This window comes from Haliotis asinina, chromosome 13, assembly GCF_037392515.1.
Source record: "Haliotis asinina isolate JCU_RB_2024 chromosome 13, JCU_Hal_asi_v2, whole genome shotgun sequence".
Classification (NCBI taxonomy): domain Eukaryota; kingdom Metazoa; phylum Mollusca; class Gastropoda; order Lepetellida; family Haliotidae; genus Haliotis; species Haliotis asinina.
The window spans coordinates 55,377,285-55,399,219 of record NC_090292.1 but is presented as its reverse complement, the minus strand read 5'-3'; the positions used below and the strand labels follow the sequence as shown (position 1 = coordinate 55,399,219).

Genomic DNA, 21,935 nt, shown 5'->3' with positions numbered 1-21,935 from the left:
CGCCTTCAGCAATATTTCAGCAATAACAAGGAGCTCGCTTTGCACATTGTGCGAATGTGTGGAACGGAACCCGGACCTTCGGCAGGATGGGCGAATGCTTTAACCACTAGACTAACTCACTGCTCCGGCAATGTTTGGAAGCCACGTTAGTGTAAAGTGTTGAAGTTACCGTGCTGTAGCACAGAGCATCCAAACTACAGAAACATGAACAGATGAGGGACAAATATCAAATGCACCGTGCATTACAGCAGAGGCTAGGACACAAACGGTTCCTGTGTTCGCGTGAAGAATGAAGGATACTTGAGGAGATGACGATATATGGGCAAAATGTATCTTTACAGATGGTTTGGAGAATGTTTAGAATGGCCGCTGTTGCTGCTGACAGAAGGGTTGCTATTGAAAGATCGTCAGAATATCAATCACTGGTTTGTCTGGACCAGACAGTTTGGATGGCGAATTGTGGGTGGATGTGGGGGTAGAAAGGTGAGGTGTAATATCTGCCATGAATGATTGGATACGTGTGTGTTTTATGCGCGGGGACGTGCAGACGTCCTGTATGTATGCTGGAGGTTCTGTATGCTGCGACCTGTACGTGGATGCTTACTGCCTGGTACCCATGAGGCACGGTTAACCGCCGATATAGTCATGATATGATGCCTCGCTTTGTATTTGTTTGATCCGTGAGTAATAAAGGGCTCCAGGTGACAATCTGAACATTGAATAAAAGCATGTTAGATTCAAAGGCGTGAATCAGACATAAATATTACAACCGACGGATGGATGGACGGACAGACAAATAGACGCATCCATGATCAACTGCATTGCATACAGACGGACTGACAGCAACAGAAAAGATGTCTGACAAATCAGCTGTATTCCCGAATCAAATAACTTGGGAGGATGGGGTGTTGTGGTTTGGGATGGGACACTCTGCGTCCCCAGCAGTACACACTTGGACCTGAAGATACTGGACAGACTCGAGTCAGCTGGATCGTGTTTGACATTACTTCCAGTTTGTGTTGAGGGCTGTAAAAGCTGTTGGCCAGGTCTACTTGGAAAGTTGAAACGGACTGAAGCACCACAAAAACATCCGAACATGAGTGAAAAACAGATGTTTGCATGTTTTAATGTAATTGGCTCCGACCTCAAAGCCCCATGCCGTCACGAGATGAGCTCGCTACCCACTTCGCCAGTCAACTGTGATGATTCTCTTATTTATGATGATCACTGTGTTGTCAGGTTCGGACTCGATACTTACAACCCGCAGCCATATAGCAGGAATATTACTGGAGTGTGGCGTAAAACTATACTCACTCTTATTTGTATACTTAAAATCCTCTGGAGGATCGCGCGGAACGTGCCACGTTAGTCACGTATAATATTGTGACCGCGAGCACGAACAAATTAGTGATTATCTGTATATTCGTGGACCCGTGATGGTCCTGGGCATAATAAGCCCTCAGCAACCGGTGCTTGCCATAAAAGGGCGACTATGCTTGTCGTAAGAGGCCACTAACGGGATCGGGTGGTCAGGCTCGCTGACACGTCATCGGTTCCCATTTGCGCCGATCGATGCTCATGTTGTTGATCACTGGATTGCCTGGTCCAGACTCGATCGTTTACAGACCACCGCCATATAGCTTGAATGTTGCTGTAAAACTAAACTCACTCACTCACTCACTTAATGTCCCAACTGAAGGGATTAACTATAACGGCACACAAACGTCACCAAACAAATATGTCAATGCTTTTATTTCTGAACTCCACTCCACCAATCTGTAGTGTACTTACTAACATCATTTTCTTTGTTGAGAACTCCACCTATACCGCTGTTTCCATGCATTTCCGTCCCAGGTGAACACACGAATGTCACACACACAAACACACACACACACACACACACACACACATGGTGTCATTCTGGCTGGTGTGTCACTGTCTGTCATGACAATGATTACAGTAAAGATTAGAATATTGAAGGTATTATATGTAATCTTAGAGTGTGAATTTAATGGAGGTATAATGGCACTCTTATCTGTAGCTAACAAACAATGCTTATTAGCCCATATGTGAGTCCATAAAAAGTATCAATTTTTAGTAAACAGTGACTTTTATTATAGATTCAGTTTACCTGCACTATGTTTAGGCTTCAACACATTTACTCAGGGTATATACTCCATGGCTACTAAAGGGGTACCACATACCCTGGTTCCTTAAACCTTGGTTCCTTAATCCTTAGATATTATGCAAGTACAACACCCTTACCTTATACCATTAACCCTCAAATTCTATACAAGTGCCACTCTGACGACTATTTGACCACCAGACCATTTACAGAAAATGATCATGATGTAACTTCATAAAACAAGCTGCCATCTAGATCCAGCCACACTAGGATATATCTTGCAACTTTTCAGAGTCAACTTCACCACTTGACCATTTGAAAAAAAAATGTGATGCTGTATTTCGTATATCTTTCAGAATATATGTAATTACATCTGAATCCTGTGAAAAGTGATGGCTGTGAGAGACATGCACTGGACTTACCTACGTCCTTGAAATTACACAGAAACGTAGACCATTTTATCACACGTGGTGTAAGTTTAATTACATACAATTAATCTAATTACATACAATTAATCGGTTTGAAGGAATAATCACTCGTAATATGTTTTCCGACATTCATGTTAGATGGCACTGTTGTTAAAATTTTATAGGAAGTCAAATTTAAGGGTATTGTTTTCCATCATCACTTTGCTTTTCGTCTTTGGCAACACACTTAAAGAGCCATGCGACAGGCTGTGTACATCTTGCACGTTCATCAAGTTCAAGTATATAGAGGAGATTAACAAAATACTTATGCATAGAGATCCTAATTTCAGTAGAATTTGAACAAAATCTAGCAAGTACTTTAACAGTGGTTTTTGACTGTCGAAGACCAATATGGTAGCATTTCTGGATAGAACGGGTCAAACTGCAAGACCGGGTATTGCGCTTGTCATAGATGTTTCCACCAGAATTAATTAAACTCAGATGATTTAGTGTTTGTACAGCTTTACTATGCAAATAAATTCTATGTTCTGCCCTTCTCTTGCATCTTCACACCAAAATTGACTGAATGTAGATGGGCTGCTGTCTATATGACTACACTATGCAAATGAATTCCATTTTTAATAGAATTTGAATAAAAGCCAGCAAATCCCCGAACAGCGACTTTTTGCTCGTGGAAGACCTAAATTATAGCATTTCAAGACAGAATGTGGAACTTGCAAGGTCAGGCACTGTGGCGCAGACACATTATACTTACTCCGAGCTGACCAGTCTCTGTTGTACCCAGTAATGCCGAGCGCCAGACAGGGACGAACAAGTACCATACGTGTTTTGGTATGACGCCGCCACAGAGATGGTACCATCGACTTTCCGCTCTCCGGGCGAGCGCTCTAACCACTACACTACAGAGGCGGTCGATATTTAAAGGGTGATACCAACAAATACACACAAGTCTATCACAACAGGTAATCAAGTTATGACTGTGTGTTTTTAAAATATCAGGAAATGAACTTATTCTTTGTTTGTCAAACATGATAGATTGACTTCAATTTCATATAACAGTAAAATTTCTGCCACGTCTATTTACTGGTAGTTATTACTGCCGCTATGTAAATACGATACAAATATATATAAAATTATTTAATTTTCTTCAGTTAGATAGCAGTGATTTAGAATAATCTGGATATGCCAACTTCGGACAGCTGTTCCATTTCATTTTGGTACAGTCTGAAATTACTACTTCATGACACGCTTAGTAATAATATCCGTAGCATCGAATTGAGAACAAAATACACAAATCACTGTGTACGATTTGCGTTTTGGATTATTTAAAGCCATACTCGTCTATATATAGCAATAAGGCTGTGGTCTGTAAATATTCGGACTCTGAAAGATGCAACCCAGTGATCAATAGCATCAGTCCTGAACTCCGCAACCTGTATACGATGACATGTGCCAAGCAAGTCGGCGAACATGATCACCCGATCCCGTTAGTCGCCGTTTACGACAAGCATGGGTTGATGAAGACTGATTCTAAACCGGATCTTCACGGGTTCACGTACTGTATAAGAGTCACAACTGTTTCAAGTCTGCAAAGTACCAATAGATACTGATGACGACGATAGTGTGGAAAATAGAGAAATACTCCATATTCACGCCGCGGCCATGTTGGCAACGAAAGCGATACTCGGAACGCAAGCCTTTCGACTGCAACATTCCCATCCCGCATGGCCTGGTGAAGGAGTCTTCTTCGTGTTCCAGTTTTAACTCAACAATATGTTGACAAATGGGCAGAGACAGACAGCAACATACCCAAACGAAAGCGACGAAAGGGTTATTCCTTGCATCTTGAGGGGTACATACACGATGTTGAAGGTAAATTTGCGAAAATATCCTATGCTTCTTTTTTCGCGCACCGGGCAACTGGTTAATAATTAATATTTAAATGCCTATGGGAGCTAGATGTGTATAGAAACCAAGGTAAGGAACCGTTCAAAATTTATGGCTAGATGTTAGAGAGGGGGCGGTGGTGATTATTTTCATGGAGGAGCATGTGCAATGTGAATTACCCCAACCCAACCCACGTACGTGCATGTATGTGTAAAACATTGATCACCCCACCCACCCCACCCACCCCACGTACGTGCATGTATGTGTAAAACATTGATCACCCCACCCCACCCATGCATTATGAACGGTCCCTGAATATATCACCTTGGGAATTGTGATCAAAGAAAACAATAATCAGAATAAATAGACACATTGTTTCCTATGCATATTTTGGATATATTGAACGTATTATTAGGTCTCTAAGTAAGCACGTTTCTACAATAATGGAAATCCTGCACAAATTATTAGTGACCGCTAAATAACAGCAAAATCCTAAGTCATCAAATATCATTAAGCATATCAACAAACAACATCTTTCCTTTCTTTATTTCTAGTTTTCCCCTCAGCTTTTGCACACTAAATGTCAAAATTATTTTTTTGTATTTGCAAATAATATTTGTGAAGATAGAAGGCAATGAGTGTCGCATAAAGGCAAAAAGTTTTCCAGCATTACGGAAGAATGACAGTCCCTATAGACTGATGGTTTGTATACTACATACCAGTGTTGCTTTATGTATGCTTCTTAATGTATTTGAAGTTTCTTAACTGTTTTATTGACATTAAAAAATTATTAAAAAATTGAAATGTTTCATGTTATGTTGGTTATCTCACAATGCATGCCACCTGCTTGTTGATTCAAATGTAAATGTGTTGAATTGATAGCATGTTGTCATATTTGTGGACTTCATTTAAATTAATATTATTTTTTTTATTTATTTGATTTTTCCCCAAAGCATTTCAATACAGCATGTTCATCTCGACAAATGTGACACACAGTAAAGGACAGTACATCATGGCTATCACATCAAGAGGACATGTCCAGCAAAGATGGATACTTCACAAGAACAGCAGGAGTGGGGCTTAAATGTTGGCTATTCATGAGTATGAAGCAAAATTTCTAAGCATGACTTAGAGATGTTTGTACATGCCTGTATGTAGAACGATTGTACCTGCTTCTGTAAATATTGCTACTTACAACTGAGGGGAGGGGGGGACTACTTATCAACATTACTGTGGAAAGCATCAGATACCAGTATGTATTTACATTATAAAGTTGTAATGTTTTCTTCACATTTTGAGCCATGGCTATTTATTCAAACACTTTCTAATTTTAGGCAACCTTGTCATCCGAAGGGTCAACTCGAATTAAGAAGTGCTCTTGTGAATGCAAAGCTGGAAAATGGCACTGCTCTCACTGCCTAGCGCTCCTGTATTTGATTTGCCAATTTCAAAAGCAAGAGTTGTCCTGCATCCCTCCTGTTCAGAGTAGAACCTCTCGCCCACAGGTGTGGAACATACCACAAAGGACTGATGATATTCAACGCAGCACTGTAGATTCTATACAGATTAACAAGGTGAAGCCTTCCACAGACAGGAAAATGAGAAAAAGAAAGCAGAAAGTAACTGAAGGTGTTATACCAAAAGTATACTGTCCAGTGCAACAGCCTATTCCTCACCAAGACTTTTGTGACAAAATCATCCAACAACTGTCTGTCATTGGGAGTGAGGCACAGATTCTCCGGTTAAAACGGGATCAGATTGTGACAACAGATTCACGGTTTGGTCCTGTTCCTATGGGATCCATTCTGTCATATCAACAGAAGAAGATACCTGTACAAGAAGACATCATCCATCACACAAGTCATCCTGCTTTTCCTGATTTTCCACTGCCTCACTTGACGAGTACTTATTCAACAGTGCTAGGTCATGGAGAAACTGAAACTTTATATGGATCACAAGTTACTGAACCAAGTGAGTGAACCACTTTAACTAGTGTGACAAGTTATTCACTCCAGGGAAAACCACTAGGTCTGTAGTTGTGTAAATTTGAATGATGAAAAGTTTCCAGATGTCCAGGGTTTTACTTATTTATAAGTCTGAAATTATTTTATATGGTTTCAATGCATGACCCCAGAGTTGGTTGAAAGGGTCACATTTCATTTGTATTGCTCATGGAACCTTTCTGGAGAAAAAGCCTGAAGCACATTTTTGGAATATAACCACTGTGAGAAGTTGAAAATATGAAAATATGAAAAGTTTGCTGCCAGATGCCTTGCAATCCTTAAGACTACTGTACCTTTGAAGTGTTATGAGCTTAAAAGAAATTCATTAAGGGAGAAAATTTCATTGTTTACACTTTAGTATTCAAAGTTACTAACTTTATTCTCTTTTTTTTTGATGTCACAGAGAAATTGAGAGTTCAACTCGTATGCAGAGCCACAACAGAACATGGCATGATGTAAGGAGGCACAGGCTTACCTCATCAATATTCAGGGATGTGTGTGCACGGAGGGCTGAACATGAAAAACTTGCAAGTAGACTAATGTGTTCCAAAAACATTCAAACAGCTCAAATGAAGTATGGGATTTCTGAAGAACTTAATGCAGCTAAGCTGTATGCTGAAGTGACAGGGAACAATGTGTATAGTAGTGGTTTTGTAATACATCCTAGTGCTTGTCATCTGGGTACCTCGCCTGACCGCAAGGTGTTTGATCCAAACAGCGATCCATGCTATGGACTCTTAGAGATCAAACGCTCTATTAAAGATAACTTTGCATTGTGTGATTTTCTGAAAGAAAATAGAGATGGCACCTTCAATCTAAAATGTACTCATAGATATTATTATCAAGTAATGGGGCAAATGGCCATAACAGGCATGAAGTGGTGTGATGTTCTTGTGGAGTGCAAGCTTGATTTTCACAAGGAGCGAATTTACTTTGATGATGACAAATGACATCAAATGAAATGTTCTTTGGATTCATTTTTCTATCAGTATTACGTTCCAGCTATTTGTGCTGGCAGTGATTACTTTCTGTGAAACTTTGTGAATTACTTTCTCATGGTTCCTCTACCACCATTTTGGGACAAATTTTACTTAAGTCCCACTTCATTGAAACATTGCCAAATTTACTGAAGCAAACAAAATGCAAATTTTCGGGTGTATTTGTTGATAAACTTACAGATTGAAATAAGAAAATGCAATATTCAGGTAAATATTTCCACAAATACTCATTTTCACAAGGCTGAATAGTTTGTGTTGGGGTGGGGTGTTTGGCCCCAAATCCCTAAAGCAAGTACTATTTTCAAGCTTTTGCTACTTGTACAGAAATCATTGCAAAGTGTTAATGTAATTGAGACAAGTTTTATTTTCTCAATTCATCATCAAAATTACCTATTTCATGGTAAAGTACATTTTGACATCACTGAACAGTAATGACAGTATATTATGTAAATTACAACAGTGTTTACAAATTATCTCAAGTACTCTGTAAAATTAAGAGCTTGCGTCATTGTGTCCGCCATGCTGCTGGGCCTTAAGTTCAGATAATCTAAGCTTGTTATTGTAGAAAATGTACATAGTTTGTGTGCCAGTTCATGGCTGGGTGCTGATTGAATACCCGACCTGCTTTACCTTGATTACAAGATGCCATTTAGAAAGTGGTCAAATGCAACATATGTCATATTTGGGATTTCACTTTCTCAGTAAAGTGCAAATTTTAGTACTTTTTTGGTTGAGTCCCATCCGTGATTCGAACCCACACCCTCAGAGTCAGGCACCTAATCGCCAGCACGCAAAGTCAGCCGTCTAACCCGCTCAGCCATCGCGACGTCCACAAACAATGAAATGAAAGCCATTTCACACTTATCAGAGGGATACACAAAGTACGCAGTCTAGACTACTAGTTGTCCGACTTTCATTTTTTGTGGAAGTCACGGTGGCTGAGCGGGTTAGGCGGCTGACTTTGTGTGCTGGCAATTAGGTGCCCGACTCTGAGGGTGCGGGTTCGAATCACACATGGGACTCAACCAAACAACTACTAGAATTTGAGAAATAAGAGATAGTGAAATCCAAAATATGACATATGTTACACTGCTTTACTGCCATAACTTGGTCCCCTGGTTCAAGCAAGTCCAGTAAACCACACTTTGCTGTAATGTCTTTATCAGAAGTGCATCTGGTGTATAGGGAACTTACAAATGAGACATAGCCACAGGGCGTGATGCCTATAAGTCCCTTTAACGTTGTGTGGCTCTTGTAGTAAGAATAGAAGTTAGAGTTGAGAACTCTTGAACTGGGTGTCTGTACTTGCAACTCTGTACAGTCAATGATAACTCTTGTCCTTGAGTAATTCTTTTTGAATTCCTGTGGCATGTTATTATCTATCTGTGTACGTGATGGCCATATCTGTAGGCTACCCAACAAGAAATATAAATAGTTTGCCCATGTTATCAACATACGGCTCACAGATGCTTGGGACACATTGAATTTGATGGACAAATCTAGTTCAGGCAGTCCTTGATGAACTCTGAACAGAAACATGAAGAACTGGTCAATGAGAGGTAAGGCTTCTTCTCTGAAAGCATTTACCTTGATGTTGGCAGTGCTCGAAGACAAATGTCTCTGCATTTGATTCCATCTGACCATAGCCACTGCTGTTGGTTGCAAAGCTGAAAACACAGACTTCAAAGTATCATAGTCCTTAAACCCAGTATAGAAACTTATAGTCTGGGGTCACAACAAAATCGATCTAAGAAAAACAATTTATTCTTCGTTTCCTCAAGTTGTTGACGTAGCTTATTGACTTCTTGTCTTGCTGCTTCCAGTTGATCTGCTATGGGTTTGGGTGTGACATGATAATCATGATCAGGACACACAAGTGGCACCATATCCCTCTTGGTATTGTGCTCTCGGGACTCACATGTACTTGATTCAGTGCTGTCATTCAAGATTTCTTTTGGTATGCTGGTTGTCTCTCTGAAATTAAGAGTGAAAAATGAAGAGAAACATGAAAAATTGTTCATAAAACTATGTACCTTTTCACATGAGGTCCTATATGACTTCACACTAAAAATGATAAAGTAACATTTATGATATTTACTGCTGTAAAACATATTATCTTAGATAAAAAAAATAGTGTATGACATGTATTGTGATATGAAACCACTGTAAAATTATTCACAGTCTGTTCAAAATAAGACTGGATAGTAAAACAGGTAAACATACCTGATGATTTTGAATAGAAGCATAAACCTCTTTTCAGAAAACTGTCAATTGCGAGTAGTAAGACATACCGATGTAAATAATATAAATAACTATGACATATATCACTTTGGGATGATATTGTAATGTAATTTTGGAAGTGGTCTGAAATCACACATGTAAGACATGTATTATAAAACATGCAGACATCCAACTATCAATCTATAATTGTACAACAGTTTGTAAATACCAATGACATTAACAATAATGTCAAGGGTGTATAGCAGGCATTTAGCTGGTTGATTAACTACCTCGTCCCAAGATTGCTTAGACAGGGACTGAGATAGAGAACTTCGTCGACGGGCCATTTGCAGGATTGTCAGACAGTTTCTGATTATAGAATGGATCAATCAATAGCAAACTTCAAACTTTTAATGGGCCCTTTTTTATTCTAATGTGCAAAATGGCCTATCTCCCCTGCCTTTCCCAACCGCTGCTTATAACTAACACCCCACCCAACCCAAATCCTTAAATAATAATGTACACTATAAATTGATCTTTATAATATCAATGTAAGTAATAGAGTATCAAAGTGGACTCACATACGAGATCTCTTTTGATGACCGATTCGCACAGATGGTGTTTGTGTCCAAGGAAACAAGGTGGGTAAACTCCCCGGCCTAACCACTCTCTTCCCGTTCAAGGTCCTTTTGAAAGCACTTGATTTAGCTAAATGTCAGTTATATCTACTTTCCCGAAAATGTTGGCCTAAGTCCCTTCTGATCTTTATGATCCTCTGTTTCCGTGGCTTACTGTCTGTAGGGAACTTGTGAAACGATAAAGACTTATCCGCGTCGTATCGAGAATCATTTGTGCACTGAGGTACACGGCAGTGATACGCCGCTATATTGATCGTTCTGTTAGCGTTCCCAGCCTCGCTTTCAGTTTCAAAATGGCGTCGCGTGAATAAGGCGTATACAAACCCCGATGTGAACTTTCGAAAGATTGGATAGCAAGGCCTGTCATGGAACCACCATAACGTCATGTATATTTCACATTCAGCTGCGACAGATGCATTTTTGAATTCCTCATGTATTTTAGAATAGATTAACAAATGTCCTTTGTCAGCAATACTAAATGTAGAAATATATTCGGTGTAAAAACGAACGCTAAGCTGCTAAAACTGTGCTTGTTTGACATGCAAGGGCAGTCGCGGTTGTTTTTTTTTTGTTTTGTTTTAGTTTTTTTACGTTTTTACACCGTGTAGCATTTTCTCAAATTGTCAGACATTCACCGACTTACAAAATTGTCAGTGTTTCTGACCATCGTGACTGACCCGGATTCACCGGCCTTTCTAACTTCTCTACGCAGCAGTAAATGAATGAATGAATGAATGAATGAATAAATAGTCAGGACAGGAAGTGTCTTAGTATCTACGTCACGTTCTCATGTACAAACGACTCCTCCATAAAGGCATGATTCTTCAGTAAATCCTAGGTGCCGATGTCAATGACTTCGCCATTTTATAGAAGTCTGTCATTAGTAGTGATGTTGTATGTCAACATTGTTCAGACGTGATTTAAATGAAACCATTAACGTGAATGCATTGAATGAATAACAGTTTCCAGTGGCCTACATGTTCGTCTCACCAGTTCAGAAAACAATATGCACGTGCATTAAGTGTTTTGCTCGTGCCTGATGGTGAAATGGATGCATGTACATCAATACATTATTTCGAGAGTAGTGCTGTGTGAGTTGACGACTCAGTAAAATGGCTCACGACCAGTTATCTGATCCCACAAAATGGCAAAATGAGAGAAAGTGACATGTCCCTCCGATAGATTACAAGACGCGTTAACGTTGGTCACAACGTCATCAGCAGGTTCGTGAAAGAAACACCGCAAGACGGGAGAAGTGAAGCATGTCGCCGGTCGAGGTTGACTCAAAAAGGCCGATTTGATGGATGACAGACGGCAGCTACGATCCGGGTTTGATTCCCCACGTGGGTATAGTGTGTGAAAGCCATGTCTGGTGTCCCCCGCCGGGGCGTTGCTGGAATATTGCTAAAAGCGAAGTAAAACTAAGCTCACTCACTCACTCACTCACTACTATCAAATACATGTGTATAACTTTAAGCTCACTTCGGCATCTGTGTTTGCCTACCGCCAAGACGATTTAAAGGCTTATCCCATGTTTATAGGAGAGATTTCAGCAATAATCATTGGCAACTTGACAAAACACACATGCTACTGATCGCTAATTGGCTGTTTTCAAACTTGACGTCAATGGATAAGTATCCAATATTTACATTTACATGCATGCATACAGTAAACGATGGCGAGAATTCGTCATGTGTCAAAATGGCGAGATTTACGACGTACATAATTACTGCCGGTCATTTCAGCAAATGCATTTCACCTAAAACAGTATGTTAGATTGAGAAACAGAGAGGTGGGGGAGATAATTTTGTCCTTCTGGTATCCAGGAAGAAACAAAACTCAGATGTTTTGGGTGATGCTTGTTTTCAGTTGAATTATATATATTGTGCGTTTAGTCACTGCAGAATGGGTGCATGTGACACCAAACTGTTTAAATTCTAGAATAATCAGCCACACACTTCCAGTCGCCTTTGTTAAGCGTGGCACCCGTGGCGAGCCACCTCCTCGGGGGGATATTTGGTCCACCAACCCGTTTGCCGTGGGTTGCGTCCCGTGTCGGTGGAGGACGGGATCCTGGTGGTTGAGGGCACTGGGGCTGTTAACTGCGTTCCATTGCCCAACACACCACTTTGGCCCTGACTTCACCTAGACGGGTGGTCGAATGGGCCCGGTTCGACCAATCGGCTGGTCATGCCAAGCCCTGTGCATGGAGTATATATATCATTGCACAAATTTTATTTGGATTTTTACTTTCGGTCTTGGCCTATTTGTTCATTGAGCTTTTCAAATTTTAAAATGCATTTTTGAAGTTTTGAACTTTTGCCTAGAGTCTTATGCCCAGAAGGCGGTGGCTCATGGGCCAATCTGGTAGACTAATGATTTCTAATTCTTCTGCTGGAGTATATCATCCGGGTATCCTTGGTGCTGTAAGCTGGAGGCCCGCTTGTTTTAGCATTGTCCTTGTGATACTCCGTGGTGGGTGGGGAGCTCGGATGATGAACCGTATTACACTAACCATGGCTTATGAAACTCCAACAAAAAAAACAAAACGTCCACTTGATATTGACCCTGTTGATACTGGCCATAGACCGTCTACATCGATTGAGTACTGGCCGCGTTTCATTGTGATTGAGACTCCTGATAAGACACCTTTGAAGTTGAACCCCTTTTTTCTGTATCCAAAGGTATTCAAGGCATTGCTGGGGATGTGAAGAACATAGGACGCTTACGTTCGGGTGCCCTGCTAGTCGAGTGCGGGAAAAAGCAGCAAGCAACAAATCTGATGAATATTAAATCTTTCGTGGGCATTCCCGTCACGGTTTCTGCACACAAAACCTTGAATACAAGTAAAGGTATCGTGAGAGATAGAGATCGATTGTTTGATGACATGTCAGAACTTGATATAGGATCTGAAATGAAGGATCAAGGTGTACTATATGTCAAGCGCTTTTCAACTCGCAGAAACAACGAAACCGTCAAAACAAATACGTATCTGTTTACTTTCTCATGTCCAAACGCTCCAAAATCAGTGAAGGCAGGCTACTGCAACATACAAGTTGATACCTACATCCCCAACCCGCTCAGGTGTTTTAAATGCCAGAAATATGGACACGGTGTAAATACTTGCACATTGTCTGTTGTGTGTGCTCACTGTGGTGAGAAGACACACACAACAGAAGATTGTGACAGCGATTATAAAAAATGCACCAATTGCTCAGGCGACCATTCGTCCTTTTCTAAACAGTGTCCTATTTGGAAAGAGCAAATGGAGATCAATAAAATAAAATTCACTCAAAATATCTCTTTTTCTGAGGCCGAAAAACTGGTAAAGAGATCTGATCTTACCGACAGTTATGCAACAGTAGCAAAAACATTATCGGGTTCTAACTCTAAAACAACATCAACCACAGGCTGCCAAACTACCTTGACTTGGGTAAATTGCGATTCTCCACAGCATTTGTACCCTGCTATGTCATTACAGACTGAGGAATCACTTCCTAGTACCTCAAAGTCGTCTTCTGATCACAAATCATCATCTCAGTCAAACCCAAAGTCTCAATCGACAGACGATAGTCAACAAACGGTGAAAAGTAAACCAAAGCCAAAGCCTGATGCTTCAAAACATCAAAGTGGCAGAACTCCTAAAGGGTCACAGAACAAAATTCAATTGTTCAATAAAGACGGGTCTCTTGAAGACATGGACGTTTCTGAAAACGTCCATTCTAGGGCACATAGCTTGTCGCCCTCCAAAAGAGTGTGGGGTAGATCCCCAATAAATCCCCCCAAAAGATAGTTTATTCCAATAATATTGTACAGTGGAACTGCAGAGGATTGAGGACTAATTTACATGAATTACAGCTATTAGTCCAAGATTTTACACCTTCAGCGTTATGTCTCCAAGAGACATATTTAAAACAAACAGATATATTTGACCTTCGTCAATTTAATGCGTATCATTGTTTTTCACCTCCGGGTGATAGGGCCACTGGCGGATCATCCATTCTAGTCAGACAAAACGTTATTCAAAGCCCCGTTTCACTTAATACTAATATGCAGGCTGTTGCAGTGAGAAGTTCTGAAAGACCCAATGTCTTTGGGTGTAGCGTTTACGCTATGCTCCATCTATATTTCACCATCTTCGACGTTTGCCACAACTGATCTTCAAGCTCTATATGACCAACTCCCGAAGCCCTGTATTATAATGGGAGACCTAAATGGGCACAACCCACTCTGGGGTAGTGCAAATATAAACACTAAAGGGAAATTGTTGGAGGACTTTTGTTCTGACAATGATTTGTGTATTTATAAAGATGGTTCCAGCACATATTTACATCCTGGTACAGGGACCTATTCTGCTCTTGACTTGTCACTCACAAATTCAGAACTACTAAATGAATTCGAATGGTCAGTCCACGATGACCTATGTGGAAGTGACCATTTTCCTACTATATACTATATTAAAAGCTGTAACTCCATCCGATGTTCCTCCATCATCAAGACGAAATTTTAAAATGGCTAACTGGGCTTTATATGAAACACTGTGTGCTGAAAAACTTACACCTGAAGGTTTTATTGACGTTCCCGATGCTATTAAATGCTTTTCTGATGAACTGAATTCCATACCTGATGAGTGTATACCAATGTCCTCTGTAGTTCCACACCTAAGAAAACCATGGTTCAACGATGAATGTAAACAAGCTAGGAAGGCAAGGAAAAAAGCAGAACATTATTTCCGTCGCCATCCTATGGTGCATAAGTTCAATAAATTTAAAATTTTAAATGCTAAAGCACGGCGTACTTTTAAACAGAACAAACGCCAAACTTGGCAAAATTATGTATCCAAAATAAATTCTCGGACACCCATGTCCAAAGTATGGAACATGGTCCAGAAAATCAAAGGTAAAGGTACTAAATCTAGTGTCCATCATCTTAGACATGGAGAACAATTGCTTACTGATAAATCAGATATTGCTAATAAGCTGGGTGAAACCCTTGCTAAACACTTTTCCTCTTCAAATTATACAGCTAAATTTCAGCAATATCAAAAACAACAAGAAAAGAAAATTATTAATTTCAATTCTGATAACGGGGAAGATTATAATGAAACGTTTTCTATTCATGAACTCCATACTGCTCTTGATCAAGCTCATGACACTGCTACAGGAGCTGATAACATCCATTATCAACTCCTGAAACATTTACCAGAATCCTGTCTGGAAACTCTCCTAAATATTTTTGATGGTATTTGGACATCGGGTAACTTTCCTCCTTCATGGCGTGACGCCATAGTAGTACCAATACCTAAACCTGGACGTGATCATACGGATCCATCCAATTATCGTCCGATTTCATTAACTAGCTGTGTTTGCAAGACCATGGAACGCATGATAAATAATCGACTTGTTTGGTACTTGGAAACAAATAATCTTATCACAGATATACAATGTGGTTTCCGGAAAAAACAGAAGTACAGTCGATCACTTAGTGCGACTGGAATCATTTGTGAAAAACGCACTAATTAATAAACAACATGCTGTGTCTATCTTTTTTGATCTTGAAAAGGCATATGACACAACCTGGAAATATGGCATTTTGAGGGATTTACATGACTTTGGCTTGCGAGGTCGTTTACCTCAATTTAAAGCCAACTTATTAAATGATAGACAGTTTCAAGTTCGAGTGGGTTCTACCCTGTCTGATCATTACAATCAGGATCAGGGTGTTCCACAAGGCAGTATTTTGTCTGTTACACTTTTTAGCATAAAGATAAATAGTTTATCCAAAGTTTTAAACGATTCAATTGATGGATCGTTATTTGTGGATGATTTTCATATTTCTTGTCGTAGTAAAAATATGCATACTATTGAACGGCAATTGCAGTTGTGTTTAAACAAAATAAATAAATGGTGTCTTGAAAACGGCTTTAAATTTTCTAAATCGAAAACAAACTGCATACATTTTTGTCGTAAATACAAACCCCATACAGACCCTGAACTATCTCTAGATGGCACTCCCATTAAAGTTGTGAAGGAAGCCAAGTTCTTGTGTCTAATCTTTGATTCACATTTGACGTTTTTACCACATATTAAATCACTTAAAACTAAATGACTGAAAGCACTTGACTTGTTGAAAGTTGTTTCCAACTCAAAGTGGGGAGGGGATCAAGCAACCCTCTTACACCTGTATCGATCACTCATACGTTCGAAACTTGATTATGGCTCCATCGTATATGGTGGAGCCTGCACAAGCAACCTTAAACTTCTTGATTCTGCTGTCCACCATCAAGGCTTAAGACTTCGTCTTGGGTCGTTCAGAACTTCACCTATTGATAGTCTCTACGTTGAGGCCGATGAACCATCTTTTACTCAACGTCGTATATAATTGTCTTTACAATCCTATACTAAATTATATTCTAATGAATCTAACCCTGCCTATAACTGTGTCTTCAATCCGCTTTATGAAGATTTGTATGACAAAACGTCTTCTCTTGTTCCACCTCTCGGGCACAGAATTAAACCATTTATTTCTTCGGCCGGTATAGACCTGGAAAGTATATCGCCTTCCCGTCTTCTTTCTTCTCCTCCTTGGCAATTGGTTAGGCGACAAGTTGACCTAACATTAACATTTAAAAAATCAGAAACGAATGAATTACAGTATAAACAAGAATATAATCAATTGAAACATAAATATAGCAATTATAAATCCTTATTTACAGATGGGTCCAAGGACGGTGGCGCAGTTGCTTGTGCTACTGTCATTGGATCCAGAACAATATCTTCTAGATTACCAGACAATAGTTCTATTTTTACAGCAGAAGTTAACGCCATATTAACAGCTCTTAAATATATTCAAAGACACTCGAAACGTAAAGAGTATATAATATATTCCGACTCTCTTTCTTGCCTTCAGGCTATTAAAAATACATTTCTTGTAAACATCCACTTTTAATAGAAATTATTGAATTGTACAATAATCTTGCTACTGGCCAGTGCGACATCGTCCTTTGTTGGTTACCTAGTCACGTAGGCATGTCTGGTAACACAATAGCCGATCCTGCTGCTAAGGCGGCACTCAACAAATCTGTGACACCACTTCTTATTCCATACTCTGATTATAAAGCTACAATAAGATATTATATCCGTGATCTGATGCAGAAGAAGTGGGACACCCAGGTAGGTATAAATAAATTACATGAAATAAAACCTTGTATCGGTTATACTTACTTGGGTTGTCAGTCCAGATTAGAAGAGGTCATGATGCGACGATGTCGCATTGGCTATACGAGGTATACTCACGAGTATCTATTAAAAGGTGAAGATCCTCCGTTTTGTATCCCTTGTGATGAAAGAATCACAGTCAAGCATGTCCTGCTTGACTGTGTTGAATATTCCATCACAAGGGATAAATATTTTAATTCAAAAACTTTGAAGGATCTTTTTAATAATGTTAGTTCTCATTTAATTATTGCATTTTTATAAGAATTAGATTTGCTAAATGAATTGTAAATATATAAATATTTTATGATTGGAATTTGATCTTCCTGTTTTTTAGTCGTAGTATTTCTGTCATTTTAATTTGTGGCTAATCTTGCATACAGTCACCAGCAGCTGAGAGGATGGTGTAAATCCAGCTAGGGACCATGCAGGTAGCAGAAGTACTGTAAGTCCCCATGGCCCCTAGTATGGTGATCTACTTTCAGTTGTTGGTGATCTATATAGCCTGTTTTTATATTGTTTTGTCTGAATAGGAATATTAGTTTGAACTTTTCACGCTAGTTTTATTTCTTATTGTGATATTCTAGTTGTTTTACTGTCCTTCGTCGACAGGTTTTTATCATACGCATAGATTCCATTTTTAAGAATGTTCTCGTCACAATATGGCTGCAATACTGCCGATGTGACGTTAAATATTGACTCACTCACTCACTCATTGTTAAGTGACAACGACGCCCTGGTATTTGACTAACACTGCTTGTGTTGTGTGACAGTGCGCCGCTATTACTGGCTGAGAAGACGGCCGCGCACCACTGTATGTCTCCGACGTCATCAGCAGTGTGACGTCACTGTCACTGTACAAATGGCGCCACATCAGCTGGATGAAGCTCTGCTCAGTCTGACGTCACAGAGTGCAGCGACATGTAAACAAACAGTTTGTTCTTGTCTGTTTCACAATTCGTGAGATTCTCAGAACAAAATTAACACAGAATTATGTCAAGACGGGCAGCGTTCACGTACAATCACTAATAGTTTAGGTTTACACTCACTTCACAATTTTCTTACCCGATCATGCGAGGTTCCAAACACAAAAGATGACAAAATGTCCGAAAGTACATTCAACAACATTTATTTATATTCACAAAGAAAAAAAGGAAATAACCTGAATCGCGACGCACGACTACGTGAACGACACACACCACGTCGGTGTCAGTAACGACATGTGCTCCGTCTCTGTCCACACCAACACCGACTTCAGTGTGCACCACGTGACACCAGGAGATCCACCACTCGCTGATGTCTACTGATTCTCGCTATGTCGGCCGCTGTCTGACCGTTGTTGTTCCTGGCGTTGACGTCCACCACGTCCAGGTCCAGGATCAGCTTCACCGTCTCCACGTCTCCATCATAACAGGCGTAGTGAAGGACGTTGTTACCGTCCCTGTCCACCAGTGACACATCAGCTCCTCTACCCACCAGGAACTCCACCACGTCCCTGTGTCCTTTCTGTATTGCCGCCATCACCGGTGTCACGCTCCATCTTCTATAGTTGATGTCAACGTTCCCCGCAGCCAGGATCCGCTTCACTCTCTCCAGATCACCGCGCATGCTGGCGTCGTACAGGTCGCGGCCTGTTGCTGCTGATGGAGTCGCTGTAACACAAAGTAAACTGTGTACACCAGACATCTTTGTCACACATCTACAATGACTACATCATTTTGATACGTGACTCGGACATTACTACATCATATAAACAATTCCATCATGGCTGACAACAATCCAACATGACGGGAATGTCAACATGTGGTTTCTGGAATTAACGATGTCGTGTTTAATATGTAACTTTCTGTTAGAGTCAGAAGAAAGTTAGAGTCAGAAGTTGTAGATTATTTTGTGTACGACTTGAGAGTACTGATGTTTGTTGAACTTTACCAGGTGATAGTGTCAGTACAACTGTTGCTGCTGAATTTTCCACCTACCGTGGTGATCAGAGTCTTGTGTCGTCACTGGCGTCGGTGGAACCGTCATGCTGGGTGTCAGATCCTCACTCGCGTCAGTCGTGGAGGCTAAAACAGGGAACATGTTGTTCAGAACACTATAGAAAGCACATAAACATTTCTGTTTTCGCCTTTCCAGATATGTTTTGCCTTTCAATATTATGTATGATTAAATTCTTAGTACATATCTTATGGACAAAGTATTAACCATATATCATTCAGTTTAATAGCACGTAAAAAGTTACACATCCTAATATTAATTTTTACAGTTTGAAATTCTGTCGATCTATACCGGGTGATATTCATCCCTCAAGTCAAAATCAACACGGGCATATACATCAGTGAGGTAAATGCAGGGAGAATTAAAAACTGAGCTTCCTGTCTGCTGCGTTTTCCTACCTACCCTGCAGGTCTTGGGTCGTCACGGGCGCTGGTGGTGAAACCATGTATTTCTGGCTCGGGTCAGTCGAGGCTGAAACAAGGAGAATTTTAATGAGAAAATGATATAACAGGACTATCAGGTGAAACGCTGCGTTGTTATGTTTCCCCAGACCTTCCATCGTAACCCGTCGGTGACAGGCTAAACACAGGTCTGGGTGTAAACATTGTGTGAAGCAAACACTTGGTTCCTACAACATTCATACTGCTTTACAGCAGTCATACAATATACTTTTACACTATCTCATCTAGTTTCATAAATAAGTTTAAAGTGATAAAATGAGAACTTTAGCACCAATACTCACCGACACCTCACTTAAAGTTGAGAAATGCTTTGACGGGCGACGCCACGAAGCACAGCTGCCAGCTATGACGTCATTGTGACGTGTTAGCATATGAGCACGACAACGTTTGGCGCTCGCCCGCTTGGACTGATAAACAACTGTATATGGAAATATTTCCAATTGTCTAATGTTTGGTCTCTAGTTTTGTTTAGCATGTTACAACACAGTGCGCGTTACCTACGGCATGACATGAACAACAATTGTATATTAGCATATCGGACACTACCCTAAATTGCACTAATTCACCGACTGTTTGTATTGCGTAATTCCTTATTTATGTGTTTAAAAAGTAAATAAGTCCCCTTTCATAACAGGTCATATCTGGATATTAGTAGACCTCAATTACTTAGGTGTAAATAGCTGAGATCACTCTGTCAAACAAGGACATTGAGGTACTTGCATTAAGCGTATAGACAAACTGCTGTTTTCTGAGCCAGTTGCGCTAAGTATAGACAGGTATTCCCCTCTAGATGTGAAATACAGATACCCAGATACAGGGCACCCTGATTATTATAATGTATATTGTGTTACGTGTAGACAGACATTCCCCAGCTAAGTCTAGGTGTGAAATAGAGATACCCAGATACAATGCATCCTGCTAATAATGTGTGATGTTAAGCTGACAGAAATACTAAAATAGTGGCAGATTAAATCTGACTCCAAATGTTTTGGGATTTATGTGTCCTCTCAAAGCAATGTGTTACCAGAGATTCCAACATGACTGGGAAGCCAACTGAAAATGATGTCGAAGTGGCCAGTAACAAGATGTTTATACAATTCAATAATTCAGTAATAAAAGTGGATGCTTGTGGGAAAGGCTTTTAATAGCCTAAAGGCACGAAAGAGTCTAAACAGAGTATATACTGTTTATGTTTCGAGTGTTTATCTTTGAATATATTTATGAGCTGTTAATATAGCGTTTGCTTCTGTTAGAGCTGTTACTTGGTATTCTAGATGACATTGTTCTCCATTATTCCGGTCATGCACCGCTGCTGTGAGCTTTTTTGAAACACACGGGCAACACGTCAGCTAATCAAATAGATACGTCTACTGACATTGTTTTAAACACCGTTTCAAGCAGGATACTTTTTGCAAATTATGTCCACATATTCCTTCAGATACACCATTGCTGTATATTGTAGGAAACAGTACGCCAATATAAATGGAAAATACATATGGTATTTAAAATGTATTGAATATCAAAAGAAAACTCTATATACCCAATATGAATGGTAACAGTTATTGATACACACAGTGCCTCACTTTTGTTTCATATTATTTGCGATACAGGATGTAATAAAGTAAAACAGGCAAAACCACTACCATTTTAGAGTTCAAACAATCCTTCTATTTTTTTTTTTTTAAATATATGACATATGACTTATAACCACGAAATACTTACCCAAACATTGCTTACATAATTTCCCTTTGGAACCTAACTGCAGGCTAAATAACCACTGAAGTGTCGCCCGATTGAAAACTTTATGTGTGACATGACATATGCCTCGCTCTGCAGAAAATACCCCTCATCTATTTTAAAAAGGGAGTAAATGGTGAACTTCTACAATGGGACGTACCATAGAACAACATAGACGCAGTATTGGATGTTTCAGGCCACTTTTGATGCACATATTGAGTAAGAA

The 21,935-nt window shown here is 39.8% G+C and overlaps 1 protein-coding gene across 1 annotated transcript in view; it reads right to left on the bottom strand.

Annotated features, from left to right (window-relative positions):
- Positions 1 to 18,752: 18,752 nt before the first annotated feature.
- The window catches only part of LOC137259708 (cyclin-dependent kinase 4 inhibitor C-like), a 408,328-nt gene continuing 405,145 nt past the window's right edge, over positions 18,753 to 21,935 (bottom strand). Inside the window, exon 4 of the mRNA XM_067797298.1 lies at positions 18,753 to 19,165. Within this exon, the coding sequence (XP_067653399.1) occupies positions 18,768 to 19,165 (398 nt within the window). The 3' untranslated portion in view covers positions 18,753 to 18,767. The remainder of the gene's footprint in view (positions 19,166 to 21,935) is intronic.